The sequence below is a fragment of the Diospyros lotus genome, chromosome 12, assembly GCF_014633365.1.
Source record: "Diospyros lotus cultivar Yz01 chromosome 12, ASM1463336v1, whole genome shotgun sequence".
NCBI lineage: Eukaryota > Viridiplantae > Streptophyta > Magnoliopsida > Ericales > Ebenaceae > Diospyros > Diospyros lotus.
The window spans coordinates 719,915-738,149 of record NC_068349.1 but is presented as its reverse complement, the minus strand read 5'-3'; the positions used below and the strand labels follow the sequence as shown (position 1 = coordinate 738,149).

The window sequence follows — 18,235 nt, the reverse complement described above, 5'->3', positions numbered from 1 at the left end:
ATGTGATAAACATAGAGAGATAAAGATTTTTTTATCAAAATATTCCTATTATTAAATTTATTCAAAATTGTATGTCAACCTTAATAATAAATTTATAATTAAAATAGTATTTTATGATTAATATGAATTGTAAAAAAATAAAAATAATATTTTATTTTCTAAATTTATGTTTAAAAATAAATTTTAAAAAAACTCAGAAAGTAGAAATAATTATTAGTGGAATTATAATAATTTTACTTAAATAATTAAAAAATATTAAAACATATTTTTATAACCAATAATAAAATATAAAATTAAATAAAATAATTTAAAAAATCAATAAAAGAAATTTGTGTTAAATAATAAAATATATATAAAGAGATAGAAAATTATATTTTAAAAATATATTAAATAATATTAATTACCTTATAAGGGATATATAGGTAATTTAAGTTTATTTGTAAAATATTAAATAAATTTATTTAGAAAGAGGGTTAGATAAATTTATCTATAAAAAATTAAATAAAAAGTCACATAATTTTATTTAAAAAAAATGTCAAATAAATTTAACCAACAGATTAAAAAAACAAATATCCAAAATAATTTCATGTCTAACTTCACTTCATATCTAACCAACAGTACCAAATGCGGATATATTGTGTTACTGATATAGAAGTAGAACATGGCATCGTCAAGCGGCTACGTTCCAGTTATTGAAACAGAGAGAGAGAGAGAGAGCGTGGAGGGGGGAGATAGTGGAGGTTTTTGGCGGTTTTGAACGCAATCAGTACCTCGGCCATTCTATTCTTCTTCTTCTTCAGTTCTTCTTCTTCTTCCATTACTCGCTGCTTTTTCCATCACTGTCTGTCATCCAACGGAAGAAATCATCATTATCATCTTCTTCCATCATAGCGCACTAACCCTTCATCATGATTCTCGTTTCCTCACTTGCATCGCTCTTTTACAGCTCCAAGCAATGTCAAGAATTTCAACCCTTTACAATCTCCGATTTCATCTCTCTTCTTCTTCTCCTGTTCTTTATCCGTGTAGTTCAATCAACACCTAGCTTCTCACTGTTGTGTTTCGTTGGATGAAAATTTATTGCTCCTTTCGAGACGCTTGCTTTGCTTGACTTATTACCGACTTCATGGCTTTGTTCTTGGGACTGTGGTTCCGTTTCATGCTATTCTGCGCCTCTAGCAAAGTGATCTTCAGCGATCCAGATGGTACGCCGTTGTCTGTTTCCTTATTTCCCTTCAAAGAGTTTGTTGCACTTCTGGCCCCTTTTGGAATTGTCTACATTTGTTTGTTGAAAATGAGAACTAATTTGAACTACAACCCCTCTAATTTTGTATGTTCTTGCCTCTGATTCATTGATTCTTTTATGGGTTCAACTTCCTTTTGGCATCACCAATTCCCCTATCATATGAGCTTGTGTTCAATTGTTCCTTTATCAGATTATTATATGTAAATATTTGAAAATATGATCGATTAAATTATTTTCCAAATTGTTTTCTGTTAGCAATATGCCTATCATTTGGTTTCCGATTTTTGGGAATAAATTTTCATTACATGATGGCAATTGGAACAGGTTTCTTGAGTTTGTCTTGTGGTGGAACGTCAACTTTGGTAGACTCTTCTAACATAACCTGGGTTTCAGACGGTAGCTATGTCACCACAGGCAATGTTACCACTGTTGAGTTTGTCGAGGACACGTTATCTTCTCAAGCCCCTGTTCGTTTCTTCCCTGATTCCCCAGGTCGAAAGTGTTACAGGCTACCAGTAAAGGATTTGCCCTCTTCTGTTCTTGTTCGAGCCCAATTTGTGTACAAGAACTATGATAGACTCTCAAAACCACCAGCATTCTCTGTTTCTCTTGGGACGGCTATTAGTGCTACTATAAACCTTACTGATACTGATCCATGGACTGAAGAGTTCATATGGCCAGTTAGCCAAGATGTTCTCCCTGTATGTCTGCAATCAATTCCAAATGCTGGTTTTCCTGTTATTTCTAAACTTGAAGTCCGGCCCCTTCCTGAAGGAGCTTACAGAACTGGTTTAGAAGATTTCCCCAACAAGTTTCTTAGGAAGAGTTATCGAATGAATTGTGGCTACAACAATGGGTCACTACAGTAAGAACTTTTGCCTGCCATCAATTATTATAAATGTTCAAATTTATCTAAGATGTTATGATGAGAATATGTAAAAACAGGTTCCCCTCGGATCAGTATGATCGCATATGGGATGCTGATCTGGACTATTCTCCCTTTCACGTCTCAACTGGGTTCAAAATGGAAAGTTTCTTTAATTCATCAAGTCTTATGGAGATCCCTCCAGCTGCTGTTCTTCAAACTGCAAGAGTTCTGGCACGGAAGGAGGTCCTGACCTATAATTTGCCCCTTGATGCCCTAGGAGACTACTACATTATCCTCTATTTTGCTGGTATTCTTCCTGTTTCCCCCTCATTTGATGTTATAGTTAATGGGGATGTCATTCAACCAAACTATACTGTGAAGAATTCGGAAGTGAGTGCTCTGTTTATCACGATGAAAGAAACCAAGAGCTTAAATATAACGCTGAAGAGTATCAAATTCAACCCTCAAATGAATGCACTTGAAGTTTATGAGATTGTTGACATTCCCCCAGAATCTTCTTCAACTACAGGTCCCATTTACCATTTTGCTTCTACATGCTATGTGTTCTTCAATTCCATTTTTCTCTTTAATCACAGTTAGCATCCCTTGCAGAGTCAGCCCTTCAGGTTATTCAGCAATCTGCCGGATTAAATCTAGGGTGGCAAGATGATCCATGCTCTCCGATGCCATGGGATCATATTGGATGTGAAGAAAATGTTGTTACTTCATTGTATGGCAGTATAGTGAAGACAATTTTTTGTATATTTTTTTCTTTCCTGATTTAAGTGTCACTGATATTGACTTTTCCACCTTGTCCAAGGGAGCTTTCTGATATCCCTTTGAGGTCAATCAACCCTACATTTGGTGATCTATTGGACCTTAAAACACTGTGAGTTGTTAATAGAATATTACTTTGATGTTAGTAGGTTTCTTCCATGCTTTATATCCTGTGATCCTTAGATTGAATTTTTCTTCTACACTCTTCAGGGATTTGCATAATACATCTCTTGCAGGGGAGATACAAAATTTGGGTAGCTTGCAACATCTTGAAAGACTGTAATGGCTCTGCACTTACTCGAGTTCTTACAGAACTTTGTTTCCTACAAGCATTGTTTAAAAAATTGCATAATTAAACATGGCAGGAACCTGAGTTTCAATCAGCTGACATCCTTTGGTTCCAATTTGGAGGACTTGGTTAAACTTCAAATCTTGTGAGTTTTTTAAGTTTCAATTCTCTCATGTCCCAAGGGAAACTCAGTATTGTTTGTCTTTTACATTGTCCAAGACACGTGCAATACTGAAGATTGACTTCTTCTCTTTGTTATATATGTGGACCAGGGTAACGCTAATAATGCTTTCTGTGTACAGGGATTTGCAGAATAATAATTTAAAGGGAATAGTTCCTGAAAGCCTGGGGGAGTTACCGGAACTTCACCTCTTGTAAGTGAGCACAATCTGGTCATGTTATAATACAATGCCAATTATTCTTTCCTCCTCTTGGCAACTTGTCTGAGAAATTCATACTGCATCATCTAGTTTTGAGCTTAACAGCAACCATTCATTCACATATGTTTTTCTTTCTTCCACAATCTCAGGAATCTAGAACACAATAAACTGCAAGGCCCACTGCCCCAATCTCTGAACAAAGAAAGTTTGGAAGTTCGGTATGTCATTCAGTAAATGATAATATTCTCGCCAAAGTTTCTATTTGTATGGCATTGCTTTAGATGTTAGCATGTGACAGCATTAATTCTCCGCAGGACATCTGGAAATTTATGCCTGTCCTTCTCATTGACATGCAATGGTGTTTCAAGCAACCGTTCAATTGAGACACCAGAACCAGAAGTGACAATATTTACCAACAAGAAGAAACACAACATCCATAATCACTTGGCAATAATACTAGGTGCAGTTGGGGGAGCTTTACTCATCACTGTCATTGTTTCTCTTTCAGTGTTCTTGTACGCAAGGAGAAAGAAAATTGAAGCCTCATATACAGCAAGTATGGATACTTCATATCTTTTTCACCGTCTCAGATCATCACCTTACTCTTATGAAGCTTTTTAATACAAATATGTCTAGGACCACAAACCAATTTGCGAAACTGGAATGTTGCTGCAAAACTCTTTTCCTACAAAGAAATCAAAGCAGCTACAAGCAACTTTAAGGAGGTGATAGGCCGTGGTAGTTTTGGGTCTGTTTACCTTGGAAAGCTTCCAGATGGCAAAATAGTAGCTGTCAAAGTGCGGTTTGATAAAACCCAACTTGGAGCTGATTCTTTCATCAATGAGGTTCACCATCTAACATCCTTTCACATGTTATTCAATCAGTTACAAGGATTTTCCAACCTTAAAGATCTCCTTAGGCTACGTTTGGAGCTAATAATTTTCAAAGAAAAGGAAAATGAAAGCGCTCTGCTCTTATCTGTGTATTTTTGTACGTACAAAAGAATTTTGGCTTTCCTTTCCTTCTGTTTTTACATATTGCTGTTATTATTAGATAAAATGACCTTTGAAACTTATGGAGATCCTCATTCTAATTTGTTACTATTGAATATCGATCAAATCTAGTAATGCATCACTTGATTTTTTTAGCTTAGTTAGTCTTATGACTCTTATCCCAAGTAATCTGAATATAATTTGTAGCTTGCTTGCTTAGTCTGTTGCTTCCATATTCATAGTTATAGGAATTTATATCATTTTGTTTGAGAAGAGAAATTTCAAAAGTGAAGTCTAACTCATGTAGCTGTTAATTTTCTGACAAGTTCTCATGAACAGGATCATTAGTAAACTCGTGCATTAATGTTTTGGGAACCGGATGAAGTGTAAAATTATGTTAACTTGTTTTTATGGATTACTTGTAGGTGTCTCTTTTGTCACAAATTCGTCACCAAAATCTTGTTTCATTAGAAGGGTTTTGTTATGAACCAAAGCAACAAATACTAGTTTACGAATATTTACCTGGAGGATCCTTGGCTGGTAACTTGTATGGTATGTCATGCATGAAATACTATTCTTTTTACCACTTATTCTAATACATTTTTTTTTTCTTTTTTTTGAAAATTCTCCTCTTTATTGATTATAAGTTTCTTGAAGATCAGAACAAATTAATTTCTTTCTTCAGGAACAAACAGTAAGAGATTTACACTAAGCTGGGTTCGGCGATTGAAAATTGCTGTTGATGCTGCAAAAGGTATGCTCAAACTTCTAACCAAAGGTTGAACATCTGAGGGGAAAGATGGGAAATACCATAAATGATTATTAGATTTTGCATTGAGGTATAAAAAAATACTAAATTTCAATTTATAATTAAAAAGTCATTAAATTTTAATTTAGTATATAATTCTATAACTATTGTTAATTGTCATTAAAAAAGGCTAACAAGATGTTGGCGTGGTTAACAATGTGAACGGCTAAACAGCACAAACGGTCATTGGACTTTGCATAAAAGTACAAAAAAATCACTGAATTTTGCACTAAAATACAAAAATATCAACATTTCGTTAGTTTCTTTTAACGGCAATTAATAATAGTTATGGAATTGTATACAAAATTGAAGTTCAGTGACCTTTTGACTATAAATTGAATTTTAATGATCTTTTTGTATTTTAGTGCAAAGTTCAATAACAATTTATGCTATTTAACCAATTAAGACTAGAAGATTCATCTTGCCCTACTATTGGTTCATTGTTGCTCATCTACTATTGGTGTATTGGACAAGGGTACCATTGGTCTTAACTTCCTTTTTAAAGTTAAAAAACTCAAATCTGATTTCTTTGGAAGGGTTGGACTACTTACACAATGGAAGCGATCCAAGAATCATACACCGCGATGTGAAATCCAGCAATATTCTTTTGGACATGGAGATGAATGCCAAGGTCTGTGACTTTGGCCTCTCTAAGCAAGTAACCCAGGCAGATGCATCTCATGTGACCACTGTTGTCAAGGGCACTGCTGGCTATCTTGATCCGGAGTAAGTCTTCAAATTCTCCTTCTACACCTTTAACCTTTTCGATGATTCTGATCCTCATTCTCACCCTCTTACTTCTATTATGTGCAGATATTATTCCACCCAACAGCTGACTGAGAAAAGTGATGTCTATAGCTTTGGAGTTGTTCTGCTGGAGCTCATTTGTGGCCGAGAACCGTTAAGTCACTCTGGAACTCCAGATTCCTTCAATTTGGTTTTATGGGTAAACTCCAAATTATGCCTCCTAATCAGTAGTTTGATAATTCCCTTGTGTACAAGTTATATATATGCTTCAGTGTTTAGCCACGTGCCCATATATGCATTCTCTTTTGCAAGTAAAAGAACACAAAAGGGCAAATGGCATTATTTGGAGTATAGTCTGAAATGAAGTTTATGGGATTTTGATGGACAAATGTTTGCTTTTAGCTCCTTCAATAAGTAAAGATTACAACAAGTTAATTGTGATTCCTCATTAAGTTGTGGCTTGAATAACTGGACACTCACCAGTTGGATTGAAATCATAAGTATGCAACAATGTTGCTTTATTTTCTTACATTTATGCTTCAAAGGTGGACACTATGCCACAGTTCTGACTTTTTTCTCCCACATTTAGCTTTGTTTGCTTAGTTTAACTGATCTGATGTTATACATTATTACTGGGTTTCCTTCTTATATGAGCTATTAGGGAGATGACTCACATATTATTTTGATAAATTCATAATTATTTTTTAGGTTCACGAAGGCATTTCTAACAAAAATAAAAAACAAATAATTAGAGATAAATTACAATTTTATACATTATAATTTAAAATAAATATGGAGACTTATCTAAAATTCTTATTGGTGAAGAAGATTGTAAAACTTTGAATTAATTTGGAATTACAGTTTAGTTGCTTCCAATTTAAATTGGAATTGAAGAATTAATTGAAAGTGAATTTGAATTTAGAGACCATACATATATATATTTTGACTTCCTTAAGATGACTATATATATATATATATATATATGAGAGAGAAGTCAATAAAACTTCAATCCTTGAGTTTTGGTTGTATGTTTTGTTTGTTTGGAAGTTAGTTTGGTAACTTCATGGTTATAATCAGACGGTTGATTTTTGTCTCATTGAATTAAGATTTTGGAGAATTGTTCTAAGTATTGCAAATAAGGATCTATGTGGTGGATTCATAAATTGGAGATCTCTATTCTGATTTCTATTATATCATTAATTTTTTTGCCTAATTAGATGAAATTGTTCTAATCTACCTTGAATTTCTTTTATATCTATTGTGGAGTTACAAATAGTTATTATTTAATTATTTTGAGACCGGCATGACTTTATATACCTGGTGATTCTTGATAGTGGATTTAGTCGGAGCTTGTCCTGTAGTTGTTTCCTTTACATTGAAGATTTTTCATGTTAAATCTTTGTGTTCTTATGTGTGATTATTTAGTTTCATTCTACTTTATTTGGTCATTATTGTTATATAGGGATCAATTATATTGTCAAGTGGGAAATTTTTAATTATTTAATAATCTAGTTTTTTCTCTCAAAGTAGGTTAAATAGCATAAATGGTCACTTAACTTTGCATTAAGGTACAAAAATGTCATTAAACTTAAATTTGTAACTAAAAGGTCATTGAACTTCAATTTAGTGTAAAATGTCATAACTAAAGTCAATTGATATTTGTTGTACCACCTAAGGAAAGATGGAATTTTTTGAAGTAAAATAATTCCTGAACAAGACTTTGCGGCAATGTGCCTTAAGATAAATCATCTCAGCATAACAAGGCCTTGTGACAAAGGGGCCTCACGGTAGTGAGCCTTAAGGCAGTGTGTGCGCATTGCGGTAAAGGCATAAATCCAACATGGAATGGCCTTGAGGTAATGCCTTGTGACAAGGAAATCATCTCGGCACCAATAGGGCTTGTGACAGTATGCCTTAAAATGAATCATCTCGGCATAACAAGGCCTCGTGACAAAGGAACCTTATGACAATATGCCTTAAGACGAATAATCTTGGCACCAATAGGGCTTGTGGCAAAGGCATACTTGAGACATGGTGGGTCTTATGTCAAAGGAATGATGGGTCTCGTGGCAAAGCCAAGCCTTGTGGCAAGGCTAAGCCTCGCGACAAGGGCAAGGTCGCAATGCCTCGACATGGATGAAGCCTTGCAATAGATTCCTTCTCATGGCATAGTAAGGCTCGCAGAAAAGATATCCCAAGGCTAAGAACATTTTTCTCGTCACAAGCAAATGCTTGCGGCAAAGCCAAGCACACTCACAACAAGGCCGAGGCTTGCGGCAAGGCTGGGCCTCGCGACAAGACCTTATTCTCATCGTTGGATGACTAACACGTGTTAACACCTTATACCCTCGGGATTCGTTCCCTATAAATACCTCGCTAAATGACTCAGAAGGGGATCCAAGAAGATTGGTAAACTCTAAACATTAAGAGCATTTCTACTATTTCTAAGGGGTACTAACTTAAGCATCGAAGAGTCATCACGAGAGAGGATTCCTATGAGCCTTCTAACCCTTCTCACCCTTGCGGCAGCTTCTTTGCGGGGAAACACAAACCCTTGCGACAACTGCCCTTACAAAAAATCCTTGCGGCAAACCCCTTGCGACAAACACTTATGGAAACCACCTGTGCAACAACCCCTTGTGGCGACCACCCTTGCGACAGTCTCCTTGTGGTGACCACCCTTGCAATAGCCTCCTTGTGGCACCCCCCCCCTTATGACACTCTCATCCTAAAGGCATTCACATTTCACATCCTCGAGGTAGTCTCGCCATTATAGCACTCGCATTCAGCAATCATGGTATTTTTAGCAAGCCCTACATTATAAAATTTAATTGTTATATTTTTTACAACAATTTAGCGACGTATGTGGGAAAATGAACAAAAAGCCAAATTGTGAATTGCTACTAATGGAAAACACTAGAAGTAATCATTAGACTCACTCTCAAGGTGGTTTCACCCACCCCCACAAGATAGTTAGCGTCCAATAGGAGCACGTTTGTCTCCACAAGGCCCTTATCAAAAAAGGGAGTACACAGCTAGCTCCCATAGATCCTCAACAACGGGTGAAGGACCAACTGTCGCCCCTAGGCTTCCATCATCCGTTTGAAATTAATTAGCATAATCATCTCGAACAACCAGACACTTCACAACAAGCTTCTTCCACAGTTCCTTGGGAAGGTTATGAAGCTCTACAACAACAGCATACAGAGGGAATGCGGGCATTATGAGACATGGTAGGGATCCTCCAAAGTATGAATCCACATGTAACGTTACTTGCAACACTAGCGACATTTGTGCCAGAAATTGCCCCACCAAGGACGACCCAACCAAGAGGTCACGAACTCAATTCCTATAAAGAAGCTACACCCGACACTCAGTCTTGATCCTCTCCACACCAAGGAAATCAATCAAAGCCTCTGCCAGCAAGACGAGCACGAGAATAGAGTTATCAAAGAGGTAAGCAAAGTCCCACCAGGGGTTCCACCCCAAGGAATACATAAGTTGACAATCACACCGTAACAAATATATGGGACATTATGAAAAGGGTGGTAGAAGAAGTGCTAGAGCAGAAGAAGCTGGTCCCAGTCACGAATGAGCACTCAAGAAGAAAGTCTCTCTTTACCAAAAACATATTGGGGAAATCATTATCGAGGAAATTTAAAATGCCTCAGGTTCCCCTCTAAGTCAACGAGGATGATCCTCATGACCACATCCAGAACTACAAATCTCTAATGATGCTCTGTGGGGGGGGGGAGGGAAGGGGATGATGAGATTATGTGTCGGGCATTTTCATTGACCTTGCCAGGACACACCTAGACTTGGTTCAACAGTAGGGTGGGGGAGGGGGAGGATGAGATTATGTGTCAGGCATTTTCATTGACCTTGCCAGGACACACCTAGACTTGGTTCAACAGTAAGCATCCATCTCCTCATTTGAGCAGTTGCAAACAAAATTCATCAAACCCTTCGTAATTAACAGTTAGAAAAGCAAAAATGTGACGCATCTCCTTAGTATCCGATAGGGGACAAAGAGACTCATTGCCAATTTGTGGACAGATTCCGCAACGCCACATTGGAAATTCGTGACTTGCTAATGGAAATGGTGATATCAACAATGTTACAAGGAACACGTCTAACTTCCTTGCAGGAGTCACTATCACTAGACCCACCAAACTCATTGGCAGATCTTTTCATCAGGGAAAATAAATACATACTCCATGTAGAGGTCATGCAAACTATGAGGATAAATGAGGATAGAGAGCAAGAGAGAAAAGAACGAGACGTTGAAGAGGACCCTAAACAATGACAGGAGAAGGTCAGAAGACCAGATGTAGCCACGCCCCAATTCAATCACTACGCCTGACTCTTCCAACCAAGATCAGCCATATTAGCGACCATAAAAGGGATGAGACTCATCAGGCTCCCAAAAAAGAGTTGATTGGCCAATAAGAAGGAAACAAAATGAATATTGCCAATATCATCGAGCTCACGACCATGCCACCAATCTATGCTGCAAGTTAAAAGATAAAAATGAGATGCTCATTCAAGAAGGGCACTTGCAAAGGTATGTGCGAAAGGATGATAGTGAGTCGCAGAGAATGGGAGAGAGGCTTGAAGGACAAGAAAGACATAGCCATGGGTAGTAAGAGAGAATGAGAGACCATGTGTAGAATCCCCTGGATAATGAACCGACACAATAGGCCATACACATAATCTCAAGTGGCGAAACTTTAGCTGGAGACGACTCTTCTTCTCGGAAGGCCTATGTCTGCCTAGCCTACCAAGTCAACTATGAGGGGGAGATTAAGGAAAATGAAGATCCCATTACCTTCACACCTGATGACCAGGGGGATGTAATTCTCTCACATGATGATCCGATGGTAATTTTAGTGGTTATCACTAAGCATCACATCGGGAGAATCCTAGTAGACGGTGGCAGTTTGGTCAGTTGAATCTATTGGAATTGTTTCGAGCATATGAGTATTTCCCATAACCAACTCAAACGAGTTTCCTTACCCTTATATAGTTTCACTGGAAAGACAATCCCAGTAGTGGTATTGATTCAATTGCCAATCACAATTGGCTCCAAACCTCAGAACGTATAACATAACAAGCCAACTTCATGGTAGTTAAGACCACCTCGTCTGCATACAATGCAATCTTAGGTCACCCCCTACTCAATGACGTAAAGATCGTAGTCTCCTTTCGTTATCTATTGATGAAGTTTCCTACTCTTTTAGGCATAGGGAAAGTTCGAGGAAACCAGCGACAGGCACGTACTTGCTATTTGTCGTCCATAAAGGGAAAGAATAGTGAAGAGACTTCCGCCATTGCCAAGCCAATCGTACAGAATTGATTGGCAGATTTTAAAAATTGTAATATTTCTTTCATTTTGAGTAGCATGCTTTAAATTTACATAGTAATCTAAACCCCCGATGGGATTATGGACCTAGGCATATGTAACCAAGCTATGTAAAAAAAGAAGATGCTTATACTCTCTAATGCAATACATCACTATTTTCTATGCATTCTTTATTGTATTTCTAAGGGCCTAGGAACAATCACTTCTTCAACACGATTAACTCATTGTCCCACCTATCAGCCTGGCAACGCGGTTTGCACAATTCCTTCATCAATACGATTGGCCCGTTGTCTCGCCTAATGGCCTGACGACATAGTTCACACAATCCTTTCATTAATATAATTGGCCCGACAACGCAATTCGCACAATCGCTCCCTCAAGAACGATTGGCATGTTGTCCTGCTTAACGACTTGGCAACGCATTTTGCACAATCTCTTCGTTAATATGATTGGCCCATTATCCCGCCTATTGGCCCGACATCACGATTCGCATCATTGCTCCTTAAAAAACGATTGGCCCATTGTCTCGCTTAATGGCCCCGACAACGCAATTCACACAATCCCTTTGTCAATACGATTGGCCCGTTGTCCCGCCTATCGACCCGATAACGCGGTTCACACAATCCTTTCATCAATACGATTGACTCGTTGTCCCGCCTATTAGCCCGACAACGCAGTTCACACAATCGCTCCCTAAAAAATGATTGACTTGTTATCCCGCCTAACGGCCCAACAAAGCGATTCGCACAAATCGCTCCTTCAACAAGGTTAGCCCTTTGTTCTACCTAGTAGCCCGACAACGCGGCAAGGACATTCCCATCTTAAGTGATTAGCAATGGTTTAGGAAATTTTCCCACTCTTCCATTTCACCTTAAGGCAAAAAAGAAGAGTGGAGGAGGAAATTATTGTATAACCTACAGAAAAATGGAATTTTTTAAAGCAAAATAATTTCTGAACAAGACCTTGCGACAATGTGCCTTAGGACAAATCATCTCAATGTAACAAGGCCTCGTGACAAAGGGACCTCGCGGCAATGAGCCTTAAGGCAGTGTGTGCGCCTTACGGTAAAGGCATAAATCCAACATGGAATGGCCTTGAGGCAAGAAAATCATCTCGGCACCAATAGGGCTTGTGACAGTATGCCTTAAGACGACTTATCTTGACATAACAAGGCCTCGTGGCGATCTTGCGGCAATGTGCCTTAAGACGAATCATCTCGACACCAATAAGGCTTGCGGCAAAGGCGTACTCGAGACATGGTAGGTCTTGTGGAAAAGGAATGATGGGTCTCGTGGCAAAGCCAAGGCTTATGGCAAAGACAAGCCTCGCAGCAAGGGTAAGGTCGCAATGCCTCGGCATGGATGAAGCCTTGTGGTAGATTCCTTCTCACGGCATAGTAAGGCTTTCAACAAAGATATCCTAAGGCTAAGAACATCTCTCTCGACATGGGCAAATGCTTGCTGTAACATTCCGTTTGAGCGATAGGAAGAACCGGAACAACTTACCCTAATGGGCCTACGCGAACTTCCCAGGGGGGTCACTCATCCCTAGATTACCCCAGATTAAGCACGCTTAACTTGGGAGTTCTTTGCCAACATTCAGCCCAAAAGGTATCCAGCTGGTGTTGTTTCCTTTCTTACACTATCTTCGATATATCCTAACTTCTCTGGGCTCTCGGGTATTACATTTTCCCCCCCTTGAGCACATGACGTCCTCGTCATGCGACCTTACAACTGGTCCCAGACCTTCTCCCCTTGGGGGCTGCCATCCTTAGAAGCCTACCAGAAGCCGCTCCTTGTACAGGCCCTCGAGCCCCGGCGCCACTCCCCACCCCCTCATCGGACCGCCTTCACCAAGGGTCGGCTCTGATACCACTTGTAACATCCCGCATCGAGCGATAGGAAGAATCGGAACAACTTACCCTAATGGGTCTACGCGAACTTTTCAGGGGGGTCACCCATCCCTGGATTACCCCAGATTAAGCACGCTTAACTTGAGAGTTCTTTGCCAACATTCAGCCCAAAAGGTATCCAGCTGGTGTTGTTTCCTTTCTTACACTATCTTTGATATATCCTAACTTCTCTGGGCTCTCGGGGTATTACACTTGTAGCAAGGCTGAGCCTCGCGGAGAGGCTGGACCTCGCAACAAGACCTCATTCTCGCCGCTAAATGACTAACACGTGTCAACACCTTATACCCTTGGGATTTGCTCCCTATAAATACCCCGCTAAAGGACTCAGAAGGGGATCCGAAAAGATTGGTAAACTCTAAACACTAAGAGCATTTCTATTATTTCTAAGGTGTATTGACTTAAGCGTCAGAAGGTCATCGAGGGAGAGGATTCCTGTGAGCTTTTTAACCCTTTTTTGTGAGTATCAACAGGGAGACAAAACATCCTTGTGGCACTCTCACCCTTGTGAAAAATCCTTGCGACAACCACCCTAGCGGCAAACCCTTGCGGCACCCCTCTTGCGTCACTCTCATCCTAAAGGCATTCACATCCTTGAGGCACTCACATTCAACAATCATGGTATTTTTAGCAGGTCCATATTATAAAATTTAATTGTTGTATTTTTTACAACAATAACATTAAATGAAACCAACGAGATGTTAATGTGGCTAACAATGTAGACTGTTAAACAGCACAAATGATCACTGAATTTTGCACAAAGGTACAAATGGTCATTAAACTTTGCACTAAACTACAAAAAAAATTGTTGAATTTTGTACTAAAATATAAAAATCTCATCATTTCGTTAGTCTTTTTAAATGACAATTGACGATAGTTATGAAATTATATACTAAATCGAAGTTCAGTGATCTTTTGAGTACAAATTGAAGTTTAAAAATCAATAATCTTAGTGTAAAATTTAGTAGTCATTTATGCTATTTAGCCCTCAAAATATGTGTGCGCACACAAACACATGTGAATGGCATTTCAGTGCTTGGATTCTTCTTTGTACACACGCGCACACACGTGACTGACATTTCAACGCTTGGATTCTTCTTTGTGTGGCTCATTTGATGATTTTGTGATGAAGTATTCGGGGCTGTGTTAATTTCATGCTGCCAAATGCAGGCCAAGCCATACTTGCAGGCTGGTGCCTTTGAGATTGTGGACGAAAGCTTGAAGGGAACATTCGAGGTGGAGAGCATGAGGAAGGCTGCGTTTATTGCTTCCAGGTCTGTGGAGAGAGATGCATCTCAAAGGCCCACCATTGCCGTGGTGCTCCAAGAGCTGAAGGAAGCCTACACCATTCAGCTTTCTTATCTTGCTTCTACTGGACATGTGAATTAATAATTAATTGAAATCCCCTCACTACCAACACATCTCCTTTGCTAAGTCTTTGTCCCAAGTTCTGCCATGGAGCATGTCAATTAAATAAAAATGAGATTTGGTGTAATGCTAAAATTAAGCTTATTTTGAATTTGCAGATCAATGAGTTCAAATCATAGACTATTCTTCTCTTGCTCCTCAAAGTTATGGACTACGACATTGATTTTTGAAAACGTTTGCTCAGTCTTTGTCTATTAGCTTATTAAATATTAGCCAATCAAATACTAATACGTAAAGGATCTAAATAACTCAATAAATTCATTTTAATATATAATATTCTAACACATGGGGTGGACAAAGTTCTGTTCTCCAGGCTGTTCTCGAAAACTTAATTTTATATTTTAATATAATATTTTAACCCATGCGTGAACAAAGTCATGTTCTTTAGGCTGTTCTAGAAAACTTAATTCCGCTAATGGAAAGGAATAATAATAATTATTATTATTATTCGTAACACGGATTCAATCACCACACATTGGGGGCAGTGACCAACCAACTGTACGGCACATGCCCAAAAATACGAGGATACTTCCCCACGCGCTTGCTACGGGTTTAGTTGAGACTCGTGGTGCAAACGGTGTTTTATAATGGATGGAAACGTGTCGGGACGTTGTTTTAGATTGAAACGTTTGCCGTATCCAAACGAGAAATAGTAAAAAAATATTTTTAGGTTATTTTTGTAATTTAAGAAATATTTTGAGATTATTTTATAATATTAAAAAAAATATGAAAATGGTATTTTTAAATTTTCGTTCATAGTTTAGAGATAGTTTATTTAAATGATATAATTTGTATTTATGTTTATTTTTAGATTAAATAATTAATTTTTATAATAAAAATTTTATTTACAATTTTTTTTATTTATGCATTTTTATATAATATCATTTCTTATTTTTTTGAAAAATGTCGTTTCTTGTTTATGTTCAACTTAGATAGTGTTTTTTGGGTTTTTAAATAATTTTTATCATAAAATATTAAGAAATATTAAAAAAATATTTTTAAATTATTTTTATAATTTTTAAATTATTTTATAATGTTAAAAACATATTTTTCATTTGTAAACATGTTTCTATTACATCATCACCTTGGAGACAAAAATAATTGTCTTTACTCTCCCAGTTACTATATTAAAAATAAAAATAACTTATATTTATATTTAATTGAATGAATAATGAAATTTTTATTTTTATTTAATTAAATAAGTATTTTTTTATAATTTTTATATTAAAAATTATATTTATAAAAAAAATCTCTATATTTTTATATTTATAATTTTCTCTCACATTTTTACTTTCTATTCTCTTAAAAAATATTATTTTTTTATTTCCCTTCCGTATTCATATTGTATTTATTTTCTGTCTTTCTTTTGGTACTGTTAAAATTATAAAACATTTAATTATAATATTTTAATAAAATTTATATTAATATATTATTATTAAAAATCATGGTCACTGCTGATACCATTTGCAAATATTTTCATTATAGAAATAATATCAGCGGCGGGCCCACGGTGGTGCATTAACGTGGGCCCGCCGACGTGATGATTACCAAACATTCAATGCCCGTAGCCGAAATGATAATAATTGAGATTTTTTCAGCCCTCAAAGTCTCGTTGTCATGTTTCTAAGTAATAGTTAGTTTTCGGGCGATAATCCCAAGTATTAGTTAGTTTCCTAAAGCCGCGTTAAACAGTAATTAAGCTAATCACCCCTCAATGAATTCATCCTTTAAAAGTTTAATTTAATGAAAATAATTAAATTAAATTAAATCGATTGAAATTATTATTTTTTTAATTTTATTTAAAAATTAATTCAGTTCTATTATTAAATTTCACAATTTTCAATTATTTTTGTTCAATTCAATTTAATTTTTATATTTAAAAAATTAAAATAATCGAAATGAATGAAATTTTTTATTTCTTCCGTGTTTTTCTATCAAATTTTTTAGTTTGTTTTTTTTATTTTTTTGATCGGTTCAAATTTTTTATATTTATTTAATTTTTAATTTATTCAATCAGTTCAATTCGATTTTAACATTTTGATCAATTTGGTTAAGGCTCACCCTTATCATTTTCTCACTTATTATGTTAAAATATAAGGTTTTACTAATTAAAATTTTATTTAATATATATTTATTTTTAATATTAAAAAAATAAGTTAAATATACTTTAGTGAGTGTTCTGAAAGTCTCATTAACAAAACTCTTAAATGATAATTTTTATTCTTAAATAATGGATAAATAGTAATAAATATATTTTGTTTTTAAATAAAATATATTTATTATATCTTATTTTTAACATCTAACAAATCTTTTAATTGATTAAATAATTCCAAACAGAATTAATTTATTATCAATTAATGACATTATTTAGATGTTAAAAATAATATACAATAAATATAAGTTATTTAAAATAAAATACATTTGTTGTTGCTTTAAGTGATGGTTAATATTACCCGTTAAATATATATAGATAGATAGATAGATATACGAAAAGTAATACTAACCATAGTTAGGAAAATGGACAAAAGACAATAAAAGCGCTTTAGCCATTCGAAATAATGCAGACAATGCATTGCATACACTTGAAAGTTTGGGATCTAATAAGATCGTGGGTTCGAATTTGTTTTCATGTAAGATTACATAATTTTTTGCGTCTATTTAATGGGATAAGTTTTCAAGTTTTGGCTAATGACTAAATTATTCGTTCATCTATAGTTGTGGAGTAGGTGGATAATAGATTTTATAAAAGGATGAAATAGATCAAAGGGAAATACTATTTGTGATCGAGAAATTTCTCGAGTTTCCAACATTACAATATATATATATATATGCGCATTTTATTATTAGATATAATATCCTAGTCAACTACATTTAAAAGTTATTGCTTAGCCAGTATATATAAGCTCAGCATTTCACTCTTGGCTAGTTGGTATGGATTCACTAAGGTTACTCATCGACTACTAATCATCGAGTTTGCCCCCTATTTGGACATGTGCATCCCCGCACGTGCTGGCCTTACCATTCGATACTAGGAGATCAGCTCTAATACTAATTATAACAATCTAAACAATCACCTTCAAAAAGTTGCTGCCAAATCAACATATGACCCCACTAACCAGAAGCACACACTGTCGCCGTAGCCTTAGCAGTCGGTGAGTAAGCTTAGCGAGTCTCACATTGGTTGGGGCAAGAGAGGGATGTTGAATGTATATATGCTAGTTAGGCAACAATCTTTGAGGTAGTGCTTAAGTCATGACAATTGATACTAGAGCCGATCTCTTCGTATTGAATGGTGGGGCTAGCATGTGCAAGGTGTGCACATGTTTGGAGGAGGGCGAACCTAGTGATTAGCAATAAATGAGTGATCATGGCGAATTTCATATTGACTACCTAAAAAAAATGTTAAACTTATATAATGTTGATTAGACA

At 36.3% G+C, this 18,235-nt stretch overlaps 1 protein-coding gene across 1 annotated transcript; it reads left to right on the top strand.

The window, feature by feature from the left end:
• Positions 1–680: 680 nt before the first annotated feature.
• On the top strand, positions 681–14,949 carry LOC127813879 (probable LRR receptor-like serine/threonine-protein kinase At5g48740). The gene is made up of 16 exons (XM_052354979.1): positions 681–1,205; positions 1,571–2,111; positions 2,192–2,643; positions 2,727–2,844; positions 2,935–3,003; positions 3,102–3,170; positions 3,257–3,325; positions 3,483–3,554; positions 3,710–3,778; positions 3,875–4,116; positions 4,197–4,405; positions 4,978–5,104; positions 5,238–5,306; positions 5,897–6,086; positions 6,174–6,306; positions 14,549–14,949. The coding sequence occupies exons 1-16, from the start codon at positions 1,127–1,129 to the stop codon at positions 14,765–14,767; spliced, it is 2,727 nt and encodes a 908-aa protein (XP_052210939.1). The 5' UTR covers positions 681–1,126; the 3' UTR covers positions 14,768–14,949.
• The last annotated feature ends 3,286 nt before the right edge of the window (positions 14,950–18,235 follow it).